The following is a 20646-nucleotide window of genomic DNA, read 5'->3' on the forward strand; positions in this document are numbered from 1 at the left end:
CAGATGTGAGAAAGTCAGCACTGGCCTAGTTGAAATGATGGGTGCCAAGAAAGCCCCTGCCCTCTAGGCAGTGGGATGCTGGTGTAACACCAGTGGAGCTACACCTGATCTACACCAGCAGATCTGAAAGAACCAACAGGCCCTTGCATCTGAGCAGTCTCAGAAAAACTGCTGAACAAACTACCTCAGTTGTTTGTCTCCTCAAAACTCAGATGAGGGAAGCAGAAAACATCAGTCACAAAATACCTTTTTTTTTCTTAGCTGTTTTTTGTCGCTGTACTTAATTGTCAGTGTCTAAAATAACAGGGCAGCTGTTTGCATGTAATTCCTTTAAAAGTAATTCTGTATGTCATTTCAGCAATGCAGGTATTCAGTACTTCTTTTTTTTAAACATCACTATTGCTTTTTAAGATTATCTTGATTTAAAATTTTCAACTTTAAATATACATCATTTTAGATCAGCTTTTAAGCACCTAAATAATAGAGGCCTGATGCACAAAAATACATCTCCCAGTTTATGTAGACTTCCTGACTCATGGGACTCTTTTTTAGGCGCTCACATCCTAGAATAAGTACCCAAACTGTAGCATTTCTGACTAACCTCTAATGTTGAGCAGCTGTTGAGCGAACACACACCACACTATGATCTCATCACCCATTACAGAATAAACAGAATTAGGCTGGGTTGGCAATATCTCCGTTGTGGTTTTGCCCACAGCCTTCCACAAAACAACACATATTTAAGTTTTGCTAAGCAAAAGCAGACTGGCAAGAGGAGCTGAGTATTTCGTTTCTGGCCCATCCCTCATTCCAGAGGACTTCTAGAGGTTTCTTCTGTTCCTACCATGTGGTTCACAGTGATGGGAACTGCTGCCCATATTTGGCAGTATGAACATGAGCAGCTTAGGAAGTCATCACCCCTGGCCATCCTTCTGCAAGAGATTACCACCCCCACAGGCAGTCGCAGGGGACCACAGGCAGCAGAATGGGAGGTGCATTTAATTCGCTGCGCTGCAGTTCAGAGCTCGGCATATTAATAGAGAATCAAAGACCATTTGTTTTGAGCCTGCGATGTGAATGCTGCAGCCAAAGAGAAGACATGCATAAACCAGTATCTTTAATGAATCTAAAATGTGGTCTGGATTTTGAGGTGAAATGTGCGCTGCCCTCCAAATCCAGCTCATGCACAAAGGGGAAACAGTGCTGCCAGCAGTGCTATCGCTCATATTAGGTCACATGCACTAGAAATCTTTATTAGGAATTATTTACAAAGACTAGGGACTTCTACCCCTATCCTAAGAGAAGACCTTTGCTTCCAACAGTTTGTTCATGATTGCTTCTTTCTTCCACAGGTATTCTCAAACACAACAAATGTTTCAAAGTTTGGAAGTGCAGACTTCCAGCAGCGGCTCTCCGATCGTACTGATGGGACAAGCAGTGTTAAACCAAGGGTTCGCCACTACACCTCCTTCCCAGGCATCCTCTCTGCCACCTATGCAACTCCAGCACCAACAGCATCAGCAACAACGCTACCTGCAGGTAGGATAGGACAAAGAGGACAATATATAAAATGTACACACAGAGTAATGTGCAAATGGGCCTCCGGTTTCAGAGGGAGACAGCTTAGGGCAGAAATGGCCACTTTAGAGATACTGAAATGTGCAAGACACTGATACAGTGTTGCGTACTTTTCCCATATAGCAAGGGAGCAGTAAGAACAGTCAGAATATTTCAAAGGAAATTACTAATTCTGTACCATAGAAACATAATCAGATTATCCTGGATATATTTAATGTGTATTTCTAGATGAAGAAAATCACTGCCCTAGGATTTATTCTGTACTCTTTGTTCAGTATAAAATTTCCTTAGTTTACAAGTCAAAAGATGACTTTTAATTACCAGCACCAACATAAAAAGAGGTCTGGATCAGATATCTGGATCTCTTCAGTAAATTAACATATTTCCTCAACTCCACAAGGCAAAGAAGATAAATTGGAGCAAACTGCCTGGAAGAACTAGGTGATTTGAAGATGTAAAGATACTTATTTTTTGACCTAATTCAATAGATATTAAAGAGCAAGGGGGAAAATGAGGTGTCTCAGTATTAACTAAAAAGGAGCTGAACTCGGCCTGTAAAAACCTGATCACATATCCACTGGAATCATTGAAAGAGTATCATCATCCTCAAATGATTAAACTCTTGTTATTGAAATGATATCTTTATCATAGCTGAGAATTAATGAAAAAACTATAACAGATACTGTTCCCAATAAAAAAAGCTGCAAAATTCACATCAGCTTCACCACTGCAAGGTCACACTCTACCACAAACTCATAAAAAGGAAGGGCTGGAAGGGACAGCATGAGGATCACTAGGATCCTGTTTTGTTTCTGTTTCATTTCTATCATCCATCTGTGTCATTTCTGACACATTCGCCCACCCTGTTCCTAAACAGGCTTTTCAGGATAAACTGCAAATGCTAGGCAGTACATTCTTGTTAGAAAACCCTTCTCAATGCCTAATTGTAATGTTCTTTGTTGCAATTTATGTCCATTCCTTCTAGCATTAGGTAAGCTTACCCCATGCCAACAGCCCCAGAAATAAAAGCCAGCAAACTAGTAGTATTTTTAAGCACTCTGTACATTGAGGACGAAGAGCTTTAACATGTGAAAGAATCGAACACCACGATGAATTTTATTTTATCTGTAGGTGCAAACACCAAGTTCTTTGCACAATGAGCAACCCAATTCTTTGCTCTTGCCATCTTACTCGCCACAGCAAGGAAATATGGGGTATCATCAGACACAGCAGCAGCAGCAGCAGCAACTAACATCAAGAAGAAGCAATAGCTTATCAGAATCATCAAATTTACCACAGCCACTGCAATAGAGTCCCACCAGCACAATCAATGCACGATTAGCTTTAACCAATGGGCACATGGGGCAGAAGAGAATGACTTTGTACTTACTGTTTTGGCTTTTGCACAAGCGTTTCTTTCAAAGCTCTATGACAGAAGTACGGCACAGAGTGCAGACTGCCACAGACAGTGCATTTACGGCATGCTGGATTCAGTTTGTGCTGTCTTGTGAGCACAGTATGTACTGACAGAGCAAAACAAAAAGGAACGCTCTCCTGTGCAGCCTCCATCATCAATGGGTGCACGGGAGGAGGTGTTCAGTCTCAGCGTGTCACTCTGAAAGCTATCTGGCAATTCCAAAAGACTGTCGACAGACTCATGAGGTACTTGGCCTTCACTGTTTCAGTTCTTCTTCTGTGTATGAAAAGCACTGCGTCAAAGGTCTATTGCGGAGAGAACAAGAGATTATTTTTATTATGATTATTGTTATTATTTTGCACAACTGCACAGAGGACAAAACCTAGGCACTTTCTGTAAAGAGAAGTTTGTTTCCTTATTCTTGTGGCCAAATTAGCACATCCAATGGAGGAGAAAGCCCAGTCATTGGTGAAGATGGTCTACAGCTCATAACCCTTGATTTAGAATCTGAAAGGTATTATGCAGCTTCCCCTAACTGTTCTTCATTACTAAAAACCAAACAAGAAACCCCACAACCCACACTGGACTGTTTTCTATTTGAATTGTGATTGCAAAGGAGAACTCAAATTGTAAGCACAATCATGCAACTCTCCAATAGTACAACATGGATCCTTCTTCAAACTAAACTCACCCACTGCAAGTCTCTGAGAAATATGCACTGTGTTTTGGCCCACTGACTTGGGATGCTGCAGACTATTACATATCTCTTTCATTATAACATTTAGGATTGAATTTTCCTTTGGGGAGAAAAAAAGAAATGCACTTTTCGCTTTTTTTGTATGTTTTCTGTTGATAAGTTTCTAAGAAAGATTTTATGTAATTATTAAATGAAAAGTAGTGTATTGTACAGCTGTTGTAATAATGACCTATTTCTATATAAAATATAATTATATGGAATTATGTGGAAATTATTTTGTATATGAAATATCAACTCATTTCACAAGTATAAAGATTGTGCTTGTGCTTTTTTGTGAGTGGATATTTTGTAATAAACTAATGAATTAGAAATGTCTTGTGAAGTGAACTACTGTTTCATGCTATATACAACTCAAACTATTATTTTTTTTCCATTTAATGATGGATAGTTGTCTTTATTTGTAGAATAAAATAAAATAGCCAAAAGGCTTTATTGCAGGACTTGCACACATTTTCCTGTGGCTGTTCAACTACGTGATTCGCTTTAGACTGTTAATATTAGCTGTAGCCTGGTAAGGTGTTTAGCTCCCAGTTAGCAAAAACAAGTATTATCCTGCGGGATCTTTGTCATGACATAGACAATGAGAATGGTAGCTCAGGAAGTTATACTAGCTGCCAGCCAAGACAGTTTGCTTTAAGCTCCTCCAACACAGAATGAAGTGGATAACTGAGCTTGGTAATGTTTTCGTTCACCAGGGGGAGTCTGGAAGGGGCTTGCAGCCGCCCAAGCCGGCGTTAGCTTCAAGAGAGCGTAGGCCATGCTTCCCTTTGGTACCAAGGATGACGTCGCCAGGGCCCACGTGTTCAGCTCTGGTTTCTATGCTGTAGAGGAACAATGGAGAAAATTGGGCTGGGAGCTGGAAAGGCTAACAGTAAACTTTCAGAAAAAAAAACAGGTTTATTTGCCCTGAGTTCTGAAAAACCTCCTAAAAGTAAAAATCTCCTGGAGAAAAACCACTGGTAGAATGACCCCGCTGCTTCCACAGCAAGACTGGCTGGTAGGACTGATTGATGCATGTGTATTTCAATCCATGCAACCCCTTTGTCTTACTTCATTGAAGGAAGATGAGGGAATCAAGTATTTGGTGTCTCAGAAATGTTTTAGAGATCAGATCTGGTCTCTTAGAAAGTGTTTTTACTGCTGACTTTAGGTACTGGTCTGAGTTAGCCTGCTCATCTCTTTAAATTCTTGCATTCAGTGAAGCAAGAGTGACCCCACCTGATGAAAATTAAAGAGCTAAACCTTAACATGCTTGCACTTGATGTGTGAAGGAACTTCTCTCTGTCAACTGTAGACACACCTCAGCAAAGGCCAGTCAGCTAAGTTAGCGGCTGACTTCATAAATGCCACCCACTCCTGTAAGGGCTTACTCTAGGCAAGGGGAGGGGAAATCTGTCTGTAGGCCAGAAAATTCATGCAGGAAAGAGGTCATTGAAGGAAGGTGTGCACCTCAGAGGAAATACCTGTGGAAGCACCACTCGATGCATCTCAACTACTATGACGGAAGTCACAGGAAGAGAAAATTCCTTTAAGAATTTGTTTTACTCTCAGGAATAGTTGTAATACACCCACATCTCTCTTGATTGCCAGTGGCTTTGTCCAAACCATGCCTGGCCTCGGAGCAAACACTTTTCTAAAATCAGCAGCACTCTGTTTACAGGGAGAAGCTGTAAATACAGTGAAGTTGCCTTCCAATAAACTGGCTTATTATATTGTTTGAAAAGATACAGAGCACTTCCAAGAGCAGATTTATGTCAACACCTGGTTTCTCATGCTCTCACTGCTCCCCTGTACACTCATTCTAGTTTTGGTTATTGCACTTGTTCCAAGTTGCACACACAAGGCAACACCACTCCGCTTCACAGAGCTGGGCTGTTGCTCTAGTTCATTACGGCTGAGATCCAGCTTGTTCCAACACCATCACTCAGCTCGGGTCATTCTTCTGGGCGGGCGGCCAGACGGGGTGGGATACTCAGTTTGTGCCTCAGGAACAGGAGCTGCAGACCCGAACAAGGCACTCTTCCTTCCTCGCAGCACAACTCCCGAGCCGAGGTCCCCGCATAACGCACCACCTATAGAAGACTCCTGAATGCGGGGCGAGCAGGCAGGTGGACGCCTCAGGGACGGCCGGGCTCTCCCCACCTTGGCGACCCCTCGGGGCTCCGGCTGCAGGCTGCGCCCGACGCAACTCAACGGCAGACCCGCGGTCGCGGCGGAAGAGCCGGGGGCCGCTCCCTCCGGGATCAGCAGCTCCCCCCAGGTTGTGCAGCGCCGCTCCGGGCCGCCCCGCCGCCCCCTCCCCGCTACCGGCTGACAGACAACGCACCAACGGACGAGCCCCAGCCCGAGCCCGCGCCCCCTGCGCGCAAGTAGCGCGCATGCGCGCCACCGCCTGACTGAGCCCCGTCCCTGCGCCTGCGCAGTCGGCACTCCACCTGCATCCCGGAAGGGCTCCTCGCTCCCACAGTCCCTTGCGCGCTCTTTTCCGGCCTGTGCCCGGGCAGGGTGAGTGGCGGACCCGGGAGGCGGTTTGCCGAATCCGCCTCCATCCGCCCTGCAGACCCCGCGGCGGGGGGGTGTTCTTGGTCTGGCCCGGTGCGGGGGGCGGCCCGGCGCGGGGGGCACCGGGTGGTTTCTCCCGGCGGGCCCGCGTTCGGCGGAGCTGGCGCTTATCTCCCTGCCCCCTTAGGCCTGTCTTGAGCCGGGCAGGGCGGAGCCCTGGGGAGGCCTGCGGGGCAATTGGGGAGGGGGTTACAGCCCGTACTGGGCCTTGGCGAGGGAGGAGGAAGCCGTAGGCTGCAGTCAGGCCCTGGAAAGAGCCTCTCTGGCACCATCGTCTCCTGTCCAGGATGGGCTGAGCTGCCCTCCTGGGTCGCGTTGGAGAAGGAAGGGGCTTGGACATACAGAAGCAGGACGGTGTGGCTTTAGGGGCGCTTGGGGCTGGCCAGGAGCCCACTCATCTCGGGAAGTGTCCGAAGAGTCTCAGACGCATTTCATATTCCTGTCAGGGAGTAAACCATTTGTGATGCTGAAAAGTTGCTGCTTAAAATCTGCAACTGGTGCGGCCCCAGGGGATGAATTTAACTTAAGCTTCTGAATGTGGCAGTTGTGTGGCCTGTAAGGAGCTGGGGACGAGGGGAGGGAAGGTGCCGGGGGAAAGGTCTGAGGCAAGTTGGGTCTGCGTTTGACGGGTGCACGGATGCTTTTCAGCGTTGCTCCGATGGCTCCTGCAAAGAAAGGTGGCGAGAAGAAGAAGGGACGCTCTGCCATCAATGAGGTGGTAACGAGAGAATATACCATCAACATTCACAAGCGGATCCATGGCGTGTAAGTTCTAAAAAGAATTTGCCTCAGGTAAAGCGGCATTTGGGAGTGGGTTCGGTCAGTTTCAAACTGCAGAGAATGACAATCCTTACCGACATTAGGAACAAGCTTGTTTCTTTAATTGGTGAGTGTTCCTGGGCATAATTTGAAATTAGGTCTATTTACCTCTGTGCACAGACCGCCATTCTTTCCCAAGCAAAGTTTAAAGTTTAGCCCACTTTAGTAAGGTTTAGAAAATAAGTGTTGTAATAAAATGATTGGCTCATGCTTGTCACTAAATCATGTGAGGTGTAGATTGGGGTATGGTTTGAGTTTAACAGTATTGGTTGTGTGTAGATCAGAGTAACTTTTTACCTGACAAAACATTGAACCTCATACAACCGTGTAGTAGTAAAGTGCTTGAGAGGACTTGTTGAGAAACTGTGTCTCTCTTGGATTCCTTCTGTATGTGTATGGCTGCAGTCATGTGACAGAAAACTGTATCCAAATCAAAACGATTGGTGACATTGCTAAGTTAACTTAGGAGAGAAATGAGACAGTAGACTATTACAAAACTATGGGTGAGGATGGGAGGCAGTGGTACTTTTAAATGGAAATGAGGTGTTCTGACCTCACCTGTTGAGTGTTTATGGCAATTCAGTCTACTCTTAATGATGACAATCCTGATATCCTTTTTTCTTTTGGGGTCATCCTCTCTTCTCTTTAGGCAATAAGTGCTAGGTATGAAATAGTTTTTGTTTAATGCTTGTCGCTCACCCACTCCCGATTTCTAGTACTAAATATCAACAGTAAGGTACAAATAATAAAATATAACCCACTGTGGGACATTTGACCCTACTGTCACTATAGTCACATGTCACACCATGTGGGCATAGTATCTGCATCAGAGTACTCAAGGTGCAGCTCTAACTTAGCCCAGTCATGCAGAATCTGTCCGTAATAGGCATGAGAAATGCTGTACTTGCAAAAAAACAGTTATGGCGGTCCAGTCATGATGACATTAAAAAAGTAACCATCAAATATCGTTTAGCAGGAGCTATTATTCAGAATAGCATCAGTTCTGTTCTGCTGTTTATTTCAATGTATCGTTGCAATGCTTTTCTCATAGGCCTTTCATTTAGAGTGTCTGTGAAGGCTCTGATCTCTTCAGTAGTACTAGAAATTTTCATGTAGATCCAGGAGTTCTTGTAGTTGCAAAATTTTTCTGAAATTTTTTTACATAGCTATATGTGGTTTCTATTAGGCATAGACATGAAGAATAGCAGTTGCCTACCAGGGTAAAGGTCTGGTCATAAGTGTGATGCAGCTACTGAACTGCTGTTGAACACAGTCCTTTTATTGCGTGTTTAGAGAATGTCAGTGGTTGAGTGCTGCAACAAGTGTCCAATGCTGACAGTTTCCTGAAGCTAAAGAGATTGCTCTTGTGTTTGTCCTAGGGGCTTCAAGAAACGAGCACCGCGTGCTCTCAAGGAAATCCGCAAGTTTGCGATGAAGGAAATGGGTACTCCTGACGTTCGCATTGACACCAGATTGAACAAAGCAGTCTGGGCTAAAGGAATAAGGTAGGTTTCTGCGACTTCCCTTACTGGGTGATGAAGAACCTTTTAACTGTCGTATGTGGAGGTGCAGGACTTGGAGGGGTAGAAAAATTTGTATCCTTCCTGCAGTATTTGCATTTTCTTTGCAAATGCTTCCTTTCTTACAGTGTGCACACCAGGTCGATCTTTCTGTCACCTCTGTGTTCTGGTCAGCGCTCTCAGTGTACTTGTAGCAAAGCTTCAGTAAACTCTGGAATTGAGAGAACTTTATTCTACCTCTAATAAGAATAAAGTAAACGAAAGAAGGAATGCAGATTTGGCAAGGAGGACTGGGGTATTGTAATACTGTAATACCCCAATCCATATTGTAGCAGGCAGTTTTTAGAAACATGGCTTTTTTGGTACTACTTATAGTCTCAGGCTAAGTACTTGGGTTTTGTGTAGTGTATCTAAACAGGATGGTGTTTGGAAGCATGCTGAATTGATAAACGCTGCACAAAGAAATAATGAGGTGTGTTTTAAATAGGGGCATTAATCTTGTCTTAAAAGTACAAGTAGTTTGGGGGCCAAAAAGTGACAACTTCTGTTAAAACGCTGGTGCACAGGCAGCTGATTTGGCTTTTGGCATGTGTGAATGTGGTTCAAAGGGACTCCTGTGAGAAGTGAGACCTCTTAGAATCATTGAGTCTTAGAATAGTTTGTGTTGGAAGGGACCTTCAAAGGTCATCTAGTCCAAGCCCCTGCAATGATCAGAGACATCTGCAACTAGATCAGGTTGCTCAGAGCCCCATCCAGCCTGGCCTGGAATGTCTCCAGGGATGGGTCATCTACTACCTCTCTGGGCAACCTGGGCCAGTGTTTCACCAGCCACATTGTAAAAAATTTCTTCCTCATGTCTGGCCTGGATCTTCCCTCCTTTAGTTTAAAACCATCATCCCTTGTCTTATTACAACAGGCCCTTCTAAAAACTCTGTCCCTATCTTTCTTATAGACCACTTTTAAGTACTGAAAGGCACCATGAAGGTGTCCCCAGAGCCTTCTCTTCTCCAGGCTGAACAACCCCAACTCTCTCAGCCTGTCCTCAAAGCAGAGGTGTTCCAGCCCTATGATCATTTTTGTGGCCTCCTCTGGCCCCCCTCCAACAGCTCCATGTCTTTCCTGTACTGAGGGTTCCAGAGCTGGACACGAGACTCCAGGTGGGGTCTCACCAGAGCAGAGCAGAGGGGCAGAATCACCTCCCTCGACCTGCTGGCCACGCTCTTTTTGATGCAGCCCAGGATACAATTGGCCTTCCAATCAACAAGCACAAATTGCCGGCTCATGTCCAGCTTTTCACCCGACAGTACCCCCAAGTCCTTCTCAGCAGGGCTGCTCTCAATCCCTTCATCCCTCAGCCTGTATTGATACCAGGGGTTGCCCTGACCCAGGTGCAGGACCTTGCACTTGGCATGTTGAACCTCATGAGGTTCACATGGGCCCACTTCTTGAGCTTGTCCAGGTCCCTCTGGATGGCATTCTGTCCTTCAGGTGTGTCAATTGCACCACTCAGCTTGGTGTCATCCACAAACTTGCTGAGGGTGCGCTTGATCCCAGCCCACTCTTAAACCATAATAAAAGGTTAACTGTTACAAGGTCTATACTGTGAGTGATAACACTGGATATGCATGAACCCTTGTTTTAAACCATGTCTGCTAGGAATTTGATTCCTGGCTGGCCTATGATGTATTTACAATCCTTTACTTGGAGTTGTGTGCCAACCCTTCCTTCAAAAACAGAGTGGGAAGATGGGACTAATTTACTGCGTCTTCTGGGGTTCTCTGTCCTTCCTGTTGAGCTTTTCCAGTTCATAGACAATGAAGAAGTAGCAATTGAGCCAGGTGACAGCATAACTTCAGAGCTTAGTAGTGAGGCTACTAATCAAGACTTCCTTACATTAGCTGGTCGAAGTGCATTCTGTGGAGCCATCACATCTTTCCAGCATGAGGTTAACTGCAGTTTTCACTAGTTAGAGTAGATAATGGATGCAAAGTAAAATGTTTTCCTTTGGAAAGATCAGGAGAGGCTACAATCACTGTGTTGGCTAGTGCGATAGTGATCTAAGTAGTGAAAAATGCTTTTGACTTGTTTTAAGTGAGTAAATTGAAGCAAGTTCTTGTGTCTTAATAACTGCATCCATGTGATTTTAGTAAAGATGCTCTGAGAATGTACAGCAAGGAGGATGTTCCTTCTTACATCCTATGGAACAAAGTCCTCTGAACAGGAGTTTCCCAAGATACTGAGTTCATTTCATGTGGGAGGTTACTTAAAAATGGCGTGGACAAAGAATTTTTTGCCTTCCCTCAGCAGCATATTTTGGGCAGCATTAGGAGAGGACGCTATGTTGTGACTTGCCTGTTAAGAACAAAATAATCGAAGCAATTTTGTTGTGGTTCCATGGGTTTTATGAAGAAGAAATGTTGATCAGTTGTATATCCATAAACAAGATCTTGGTTGAGGTCTAATGCTCGCTAGAATTTCCATGTGACTTCTGGCATACAGATGGGGAGGTGCTCTGACTCTTGACAGGGGCTTCTGGCTTCCAGAACAGATTGTTGGGTGGTTTTTTTATTCACTATTTTCTATTGAAGTAAGAAATGCTTGTTAGTAACAGCTGCTTGTGATCATATTTGCGCTGTGCTTCATGATCGTCTTCATAGTATATTTCCTGAATGAGTCGTGGACTGATGATGCTCTTCTGACTTCATGCTCCCACTGGATTATGGATTCATCTTGTTCAAGGCTCAGTTAAATCTTGCCTGCTCTCTTTTAACAAAACAAAAGGCTCCCCTAAGGCAAACAATACAACCTCTAAGGTACAGGATTTTGCTTGTTATGATGGTGAGATAGAAACAGAATTGACTCACCCTGTCTTTGCACCAACAGGCAAAGCTTAAGAATTGGGGAGTGGGGGGCGGGCAGGGGAGAAGGAACCATATAGCAGACAACTTTTATTTTCTATGAATTAACAGGTTTCAGTACATATTTTATTGACAATTAATCTGTCATCTTCATTTCAGGAATGTTCCTTACCGTATCCGTGTGCGTTTGTCCAGAAAGCGCAATGAGGATGAAGATTCACCAAACAAGCTATATACACTGGTTACCTATGTACCAGTCACAACATTCAAAGGTAAGGTTGCGTACTGTCTCTCTTCCTCCATGCCGTGTTTTTCTGAACAAGTAAGCGTAAGTTGGATGGCTCCTCCTGCAATGCAAAATTCAGATTAAAAACCTGCTGCAAGTGTCAAACTGCTGGCTTAAACTAGCTCTGCTGTAGAAAGCAGACTGTTAGTTTGCCTGATCAGCATTATGAAGCAAATAGAGAATTCAGTGAAATAGTCCTGTTATTTTTGAGAAAATGAACAACACTGGCCCTAGTTGTTATGGCACTCTAAGGTTTATGTTTTCCTATATAAAGTATGTTCTCCGATGTCAAAAGCTTAAGCAGGTTGAGCCTTTTCTGCTTGTCATCTGAGAAGTATCTTATTTGCAGAATTGATTTAACATGAAGTTTTTGTTTTAACATTTGGTGAAATACTTGCCTATGTAGTTTGCTTTTCCAGAAGTAGATCAGCAAACTAGCTTTGAAACTGTAGGTGTACTTCCTTGTGAATGTACATGTACTACATATACATAAAGAGAATTGTCTTAGTGGTGATACAATTTCTTGTTTTGCAGGTCTACAGACAGTCAATGTGGATGAAAATTAAACTGATTTTCATTACAATAAAAGGATAAAAAGAAATTTTACTCCTAAATTTTTTTTATTGTCCAGTCTCTTCAAGCTCTCATCCGTGAAGCATTGAGTTGAACAGGTGACAAACTCTTAAAAGTATCTTGCTTTCTTTGGGCTTGTACATAATGGTGTAGTTTTCTTAATTAAAGATACTGTGGACTTCTGTTCGATGCTAATGGAATAAGAGGCAATGCAAATGTTCCTATGTGGGTGGTAAAGTCCTAGTGTTCTTGTTTTGTTCCTATTGGAATAAAGAGCCACTACAAAGGTTATTTTAAGTTAAGGCCAAGTTTGTTTTAAATAAACAAAACAAGCCACCCCCCCCACCCCTGAAAAACAACAGCAACAAAACCCATGAACTCCCCAAACTGTTAGATCACTACTTCCTGTACGTAATCTCTTGTGGATAAACTCCCTGTAGTTGGTCCCCTGCTGGTCTCAGGCAGGATGAGTAGGCTCCTCTCAAGCAAGTCTGTGCACTACAGTGAAACATGGCTTTCTGACCAGTGAATTAATTGTGAGCTTACTAGCTCAGGGAATTTGTTTAATGAAGTAGGGACTAAAGGCACTTACCTTCCATAAATCAATAAATACTGTCAATTCAAGTCTAGTACAAAAAAGGTTTATTGAAAAGTGCATGGTTTCACAGACCAACATCAGAAGCACAGTCCATGTACACTTAACGTTTCAGCAAGACATACAAATTGGAATACAATCAAATATATTAAAATAGTTTCAATTGCCAGCATTGAAACAGTTTTCAGTATTAGTGCAAAAAAGGCAACCCAAACAAACTGCGGACAGTAGCTGAGAAGCGTTTTTCCCCTGTTTAAAAAAAAAAAAGGACAACTGGAGCCAGCCTCTACTCTCCCGGTGCGGAAGAAGACTTCAGTGTTCATGTTGTAGACAGATGTTTCCTTTTACATTCAAAACAATAACATAACTAATAAATCAATCGCACAAAAGAAACCTACACACCCTTTAGCTTTTAAAGCTCTTCAACTGAAAACCACAGACCAATGATTTTTTTTCTTTTTTATCAGAAGTCCACTGCTAACTGAAAGCCTTTTACAGTATGTGCTTTGGCATAATTTCAGTGCATTTGATTTTTGACAGGTTTGCTACCACTGTGTGTTCAGTTTTGTCTGTTCACCCCGGGACTGGCAGCTTATTCCATTTGTTTTGAGACTGTATTGATTTAGTTTTGCATTCTCAAGTTTTGGCTTCAGTTCTAAGGGTTTTTCAAAGAAGTTAACTAACGACTGCTCAGTCAAGAGGGATGCTAAAATATGTTCAAAAGAGACAGTCCAGTCCCCTTCAGTCACAGGTGAAGGTTGAGAGTCTTTGTGAGGGGTCTTCACAGTGTCAGTAAAAACAGCGTCCTGGTCTGAAGCAGAGGCCTCGGGCTGCAAGTCTTCAGTGAACTCGTCTGATCCACTCCCCAGGCTGATGCTTCTTTGTCCTACTTCTCCAATCTGAAGTAACAGCGTGGTCACAGTGGCAATGGCTTGATACAAATCGTTCTCCTCGGGATCTTCATGAAACATGCTGTACAAGGTTTTGCAGAACTGAATGAACTCCCTCTGTAAAGGATGAAAAACCAAAAGTTACTGAACAGCCACGCTGTGGCTAACTGTGGGAGTCAGGCAAGGGCACAGTACTGCAAAGGAAGGCAGAATGCACTGTACAGACTTGCTCTTTTGTAACTTCTGCCTGCTTAAAAAAAAAAAAAGCTAGTGAAAGGATTTAAACCTCCAGTGATGCTAGGAGACCTTGGTGCTGAAAATCAGAAAGGGAACACAGCACAAAAATATTTTGCTGCCTTGATGAAGGTGATCAGGGCCTCCCAGATGACCAAAGAGCAAGTGCGATACAAAGCAAGGGAAACAATCCGTTACTGGGGGTAAACTGGTAGCTGTTTTACAGAACAAACTGCAACCAAACTAGCCATCCGCAGACCTGCAGGCAACTCCCCTTCTGCAATTTCTCTCCATCTCTCTCCAGCTCTTTTTCTTCTAATAATAAAACGCAGACATCTTCTGTGCCCAGCCCCTTCCTCTCCTTCACTCACCCATCACAGATAATTATCAGGCTAGAGAGGATGTTTCCATATCCAGTTACAAAATTTGTGAGCCCTCAAGTTTCATATAGTCCTAGGATCGCTAACTCAGGAAATTCAATTAAGTGATGCTGTTACGAGAGATTAAGTGGTCCTGCTGAGCTAAAAGGTTGGTACATGCCACCCGTTTAAAACTTGACTTAGCAACAGCAGCACAGAAAGAATTCTGGGTGTAGTCCCCATCTTTCTATGCATGTCTGTACATTCATTTTACTAATATGGGACCCTTTTCTCTCCAGTAGATTTCCTTAATATGCACGAGGCTCTACTGGCATTAGGGAGGAGATGGTAAGATTACAAGAGCCTCCAACTGTCTTATTCCATGCAGTTCTACTCAGCATTTAGCTATGATGGTGCAAGTCCCAGTTGGTGACTGCCTAAGAGAGAAATTCTCGGTTGGGTGGAGGGGAGGTCAGGGAAGAGCGAACAGCAAAATGCATTAGCTGGAATTCTTTGGGCTTAGCAGGAAGGCTTTTTCCAGCCTGCTAGAGCCTGTTTTCCAGCCTGTTATGCTGCAGGTGAAGGCAGGTCTGACATTCTTCCTATTCACTAGGCAGCTTGAAGCAAGGGGAGCTGCAAGAAAGGTGGCTGAGAGTTTTTAAACATGATGCATGCTCCTTGGGTCAGAGTAGCCCAATCCTGGATAAAGGCCTGAATCTAAGCTCAGGCTGAAGTTACACATTCTCAGAAAGAGCTAAACTGTTGTATTCAGTCCTTTCATTTTTTTTAGCAGTCTCCACTTTAAAAACAGACTACAGCCCCTAGTATACATACCTGGCTCATTTTTGGCAATTCTTTTTCAGTTTTAGTATCCTTTTCTTTGGCTAGATCCTTCAGCATCTGCTTCAACTGCTTCTGGTAATCTACTGCATCACCTTTTGTGGAGCAGACACAGAAAGGAGAATTTATTTTCAAGTCGCTAGAGAAAATTAACATTTCAAAATAAACCTCAGAGAGTGGAGATAATGGAGTTATCTCATATGCACATGCATTAGAGAACCATTTCGGACATACCATTTGCTTTTCCAATGACTAGTGGTCTTGAAGTTGACAGCAAAGGATTCTTTAATGGTGACTGGCTGTCTCGTTCATTTTCTGTGAGAGCTAGCCAAAAAAAAGCGAAAAATGTCATGATTAATCCTTCCAATGCTGCATAATTGGTTATGTATGCTTTTAAAATTTACATATTTGAAGAAAGCAAAATAATTGGGCAAAGATGTTTTTAAACAGTACTTCATTAAATCGTACCGTAAAATTATGTTAATGTAAGTAAGACTGGTACTGCAGCAAGAGAATCGGAAGTTTGCCAAGAATGGCACATTTAATTAAAAACTTTGCACAGAGAAACTACCACAGAATTTTGTCACCTAATCAAAACTGGATCAAGATGTGATAGGGAGATTTCTAATGGACACAGAGTGAAAACCAGCCAAAATTGTTATTTCAGTTCATGTTTTGCCTAGAAGTAACCACATAATTGTCTGCAAAAGCCCTCTGAATGCAGCAGATGTGAGCCTTGACCTTGTATATCTACAAATTTCATCCAAAAAGGTTTTGACAGGAGTAATTTTTAAAATGAGGTGAGCTTAGTTAACAAATGCAAATCCTATATGCTCCCAGCTGAAAGAAGCAAGACAGAATTCTTCATTAAGCAGCCTTTTCCCAAAAGTTTTAAGCAAGAAATTTTGGGGAAAAATGAGGTATTAATTCCCTCTCAGATTTCTTACCCGGTGGGATATGAAGCTTATACAGTAACTTTATCTTTTCATTCATTTCTCCATTATACATAACATCTGCAAGAAAAAAAAAAAGAAAAAGGAAGGAAGAAGTGGATCAGAGCATTTACTTCCACAGTTTAAAATAAATCAGGGATCTCTGTGCACAAAAGATAATTGTTTGCATAGACAATACATGAAAACATATGGCCGGTATATTACATAAAAATATTTTAAGTTGTGCCTGTCAATAAGGAACAGCAGGTGAGAGCCATCTGCTTTGGTCTTTGTTCTGGTAAAATAGACTGGGAGTACCTGACCCTATGGAGCATCAGCATCATTTAAAAATACCAAGGAGAATGGCAGGGAAGCTAGCAAAGGCTGTTTGCTGCCACAGGTTAACAGGAATGTGAGAAGGGAGAGACAGAAAACCATCATATCCTTAATCTTTCTCCCCTTCCACCCTTACTGCTGTTCTGTAGAATAAGCCCAAAAGCAATAACTACTTCACATGTAATAGAATTCATCTTTTCAATGACCAACAGAAATTCTAAACTTTCAAATGCACTGAAATACTTTTTTTTTCTTCTTCTTTAAAGTTCTATCCCTCTAAGAATCAAAATCATGTAACAACATAATACAGCTTGGCTTGGTTCACAGCAAAAAATTCTGACAGCTTAAGTGGCAAAAATACGTATTTAGTGATTTTTGCTGAAGCTTTGAATGTTGAATAGGGTTTTTTAACTTGGGGTCAGGCTACAGTTGAGATGTGACACTTCCTTCATCAGCCAGATTTGGGGATGAGCAGCCTCGTCTCATAAGAACAGCTGGTGGCCTCAAGACCAAGCTTAGCACAGCTCTCAGTTCCTGCTGGCCATATGTTTTTTTTTTTTGTTCTGCTTGTTGACACAGAAGGCAAGCAGCGGTAGGTTGTGTAAGATTAAGTCTTCAAGAAGCAGGTACAAGGAGGTACACTGAGATTTCAGAGGTATACTGAGAGCAACAATCCTGTAGAGAGGATTTCCTAGCCTTTCCTGTGAAACCAAGTATCATTTTGACTCATAAAATATTTTCAACAAAATTACTATTGTCCGAGAAATCAAATATCTTAATACAATATTGAATCATGTCTTTAGGCTGTCTTTTAAATCTAATCGACTTTCAGGTGATTTCAACACAAAAAATTAGTAAAAGGTCACTGGTTAGGCTAATTCCAAGCCCAAGAAAACCATCTGCCCGCATCCTGCCCCGCCAGTTGTACGACATTTCAACATCTGCGTCTCACCCACGTGCTACCCCCCACCTCTGCCAATACCTAAGCAGCTGGCGAGCCCCTTGAATTCAATCAGCCTGTCCATGTTCTCATCCAGGAGCCGGAAGGTCCTTTGGGCAAGGACGTCGGTGTGGTCCCCGCAGGTCCAGGGCGAGACCAGCCTGTACAGGTTGGCGAACTGCTGGGCGTCGATGCGATACTGCTCGGCGTACGGCCTGCTGGGGTCGTGCCGCTCGACAACCGGACTCGGCATTTCCCAGTAACACCTTATTAAATGTTCCCTCTACGAGAAATCAGAGAGGGGAGAGGGGAGATTGCGGTGTGCAGTATCATAGAATCATAGAATAGTTTGCGTTAGAAGGGACCTTCAAAGGTCATCTAGTCCAACTCCCCTGCAATGAGCAGGGACATCTGCAACTAGATCAGGTTGCTCAGAGCCCCGTCCAGCCTGGCCTGGAATGTCTCCAGGGATGGGGCATCGACCACCTCTCTGGGCAACCAGGGCCAGAGTTTCACCACCATCATTGTAAAAAAATTCACTGCAGGCTACCGAAACTCTTTTAGCCACAGGTGGCTCAGGATGTCTCTAACCAGCCAAAGGTACAGAGGGTAGGAGAAAATCCAGGGTAAGCATTATATAGACTTGACCCGCTCATTTATTCTCTCTCAGACGTCTCCATTTGGATACTGCAACTACTAGTCTTCCCTAAGGGACAGGCTGATGCAAAACCAAGAGTCCTAACAAAACAAGCTGTCCCAGGGGAGCAAGGGAGCTAACAAAAAATGAACCACCACCACCACCACGACCAAGAAATTAAATGAGGAAAAAGGAGAAGTGCAAGCCAGTCAAAGCTCAAAAACAAAGCAGCAAGGAGCACGAGGGACGCACTGCAGAGCAAGCGCCAGCAGCATCATCTTACAACCACTAATGGGGGGAGGATACAGCTGCTCTTGGCCACAAAAGTACATAACAGTAAGAACATACCACAGTCATATTCTCAGTAGCTACTATTTACAGCTATGAACAATACGCAAAAGAAATGGTCCATTAAGGGCGATAATTACATGCCTGGACCTCTAAATCAAGCATAGTTATCTAAGCTTAGAGGTCCCTGTCTCCAAATAACTTTCATAATAGCTCTTCCAAACATCAGCTTGACAGAAAGAAACTGAGGTAGAAACTGCTTTTAGTTGGAAAAAAAACAACCAAACAAACAAACAAAAACTATTAGAAAATTAGGAACAAATAGCTTGTAGGGATTTTTTCCCCCATGGAAAAGAGAGTCTGCCTTTAAAGAGCAATAAGAGAGCAGAACTTTTAAGTCCTGCAGAGCTCCCAGTGAGCAGAGCTACATATTATTAAATTTATTCTGCATGTGAAAATTACCAGAACCTAATTTCTCATGGACCATTTCCAAGCAGCAAGAAAGGAAACTCTTAAGCAATTCTCCTTTGATGGATCAGTATGTTACTGCTCCTCTTTAACAACCAGGCAGACACAGAAAGGACACCATGACAAGACTGCAACTGTACAGTACTGCCCAGGCACAAAACATGAGGTCCAAGGCGGCTCTGCAAAGCAACAGCTGGAATTTGCACCCAGAAGCCTCGAACAGGTGCATCTCCTACTTTTCAGGGAGACCAACCTTGAACAAGTCATACAGTTCCTCTAAATCTTCAGGAAGAATCGAAACATCTGGGATGACAACTCGGAGCTTGAAAAGAAAGAAAATCACGTTAGCAACAATCTTTTCTCCTGCCATCACTGACACGGGCAGGTCCACGAGCCCCACAGGGACTGTGTTTATATGGCAGTATCCCAAAATCTTTGTAATTTTTCCCCCTTCTTTAGGCTCACTGGTTGTACAGATTTGTGAAAAGAGAAATCCCTCAAGGGTTATTAGAAACAAAGACAGGAAGTCCCTAAGCTACAGGTCACAGGAGGCCAGGGAAGCACCACGTCGTGCTCACTCTCTTCTTACACTCTTCCCCGGGCATCTGCCCAGGGCCATGGTCCAAGACAAGGTGCTGGGCTGGGCGGTCCTGCAGTTGTTCTTAATGTTAAAGCAGCTCCAGAAAATGATGCACGTGGCCACAGAAGAAAAACCAAACCCATCACAAAGAGCTTTTCCAGAGTCAGTAATGATTCTTCCTTTTTTCAAGATCTGGTGATGCCTTTTAAAAAACAAGAGCCGGCTGCTGCCTGACAATGCTGGGGGAGAGAGGAGATGTTAAACTGCTTCAGTCGAAACAATATTCTACTCATGGTGAAACAGTGCCCTACTCACCACATTTTGCTTGGTCGTGTCTTCGTGGCTCTGCAGGACACGGATTCGGTGTTTGTAGCGCATGTGCTCTATCTGCGCCACAGAGTGGTCTCCAAACTTCTGCAAGGGAGGAACAGAAGTTTATTATTTTTATAGTATTTTGTGATATTTGTATTTCTCGTTTACTGGAAATACAACTTCCAAAGTGTTGTGAGTCCTTGAAGAAAAAGCATACCCAGCCTCTAACTGATCTGTCGGCGCAGGTATTTATACTACACCTAGCATTGTGCATTTGAGCAATTATTCAAAGAATCTGTAAAGATGTGTATTAGCTTTCAAAACATCCATGTTGAATTTCACCTTTTGCAAAATTCCAACTTAACTGACCAGTAGATGCTGAGCAATATTTTACCTCATAGGAGTCATGAATCAGGTTAGCTATTTCAGTCACTGGAGAGGCGTCCTGGTCGTCGCTGAAGAACGCATGGTGATTACCAATAGGTGGCAGAGGGCTTTCCTCATTTTTGACATGCTCTAAAAACCTGAAGGGAAGAAACAAAAGCAACACAGGTTACTCTGCACTGTGCTCTTCTCAATATAAATAAGCAAACAAGTCTTACGGCTCAGACTTGGAAATAAATTGTTTTTCAGGCTGCTATGCTGCTCAAAAATGCCTTCATGATTACTCATCCAAGGAACAGCAAGCCAGCCAAATGACTAAACGCTGCCCAAGGAAGAAAACTTCTGTCTCCTTGAAGTTTGGAGCAGGAAGCCCGTCACTCTAGGGAAGGCACGAAGAGCAGCAGTAAATATTGCACATTGACGCAGTCCATGCATGTCTCGGCACGGCCAGGAAATTTCACAGGACGTCTACTCGTCCCCT

General features: G+C 43.3%; 3 protein-coding genes across 4 annotated transcripts in view; 2 read left to right on the plus strand and 1 right to left on the minus strand.

Moving 5' to 3' along the window:
- Positions 1-3798, plus strand: part of NPAS2 (neuronal PAS domain protein 2) — a 55074-nt gene extending 51276 nt beyond the window's left edge. Inside the window, exons 19-20 of the mRNA XM_065633701.1 lie at positions 1353-1539; positions 2710-3798. Coding sequence (XP_065489773.1) covers positions 1353-1539; positions 2710-2889 — 367 coding nt within the window. The 3' untranslated portion in view covers positions 2890-3798. The remainder of the gene's footprint in view (positions 1-1352; positions 1540-2709) is intronic.
- Positions 3799-6186: 2388 nt separating this feature from the next.
- RPL31 (ribosomal protein L31) lies at positions 6187-12398 on the plus strand. The gene is made up of 5 exons (XM_065630624.1): positions 6187-6257; positions 6963-7079; positions 8513-8638; positions 11671-11783; positions 12332-12398. Exons 2-5 carry the CDS (start codon positions 6973-6975, stop codon positions 12361-12363), a joined length of 378 nt encoding a protein of 125 aa, XP_065486696.1. The 5' UTR covers positions 6187-6257; positions 6963-6972; the 3' UTR covers positions 12364-12398.
- Positions 12399-13005: 607 nt separating this feature from the next.
- TBC1D8 (TBC1 domain family member 8) overlaps positions 13006-20646 on the minus strand; it is a 50322-nt gene continuing 42681 nt past the window's right edge. For both annotated transcript variants that reach the window (XM_065630610.1, XM_065630600.1), the window contains exons 13-20: positions 20176-20305; positions 19785-19883; positions 19143-19211; positions 17539-17779; positions 16236-16301; positions 15523-15612; positions 15283-15383; positions 13006-13972 (exon numbers count right to left, since the gene is read on the minus strand). In XM_065630610.1, coding sequence (XP_065486682.1) covers positions 13511-13972; positions 15283-15383; positions 15523-15612; positions 16236-16301; positions 17539-17779; positions 19143-19211; positions 19785-19883; positions 20176-20305 — 1258 coding nt within the window. In that variant the 3' untranslated portion in view covers positions 13006-13510. The remainder of the gene's footprint in view (positions 13973-15282; positions 15384-15522; positions 15613-16235; positions 16302-17538; positions 17780-19142; positions 19212-19784; positions 19884-20175; positions 20306-20646) is intronic.

Source organism: Caloenas nicobarica, chromosome 1 (assembly GCF_036013445.1).
Source record: "Caloenas nicobarica isolate bCalNic1 chromosome 1, bCalNic1.hap1, whole genome shotgun sequence".
Taxonomy (NCBI): Eukaryota; Metazoa; Chordata; class Aves; order Columbiformes; family Columbidae; genus Caloenas; species Caloenas nicobarica.

What these genes read in the sequence shown, in the direction of transcription:
- RPL31 (XM_065630624.1), top strand. Translation starts at nt 6,973, where the DNA reads ATGGCTCCTGCAAAGAAAGGTGGCGAGAAGAAGAAGGGACGCTCTGCC. An exon ending in CACAAGCGGATCCATGGCGT is followed by an intron (nt 7,080 to 8,512) that starts GTAAGTTCTAAA and finishes TGTTTGTCCTAG; the next exon opens with GGGCTTCAAGAAACGAGCAC. An exon ending in ACCAGTCACAACATTCAAAG is followed by an intron (nt 11,784 to 12,331) that starts GTAAGGTTGCGT and finishes CTTGTTTTGCAG; the next exon opens with GTCTACAGACAGTCAATGTG.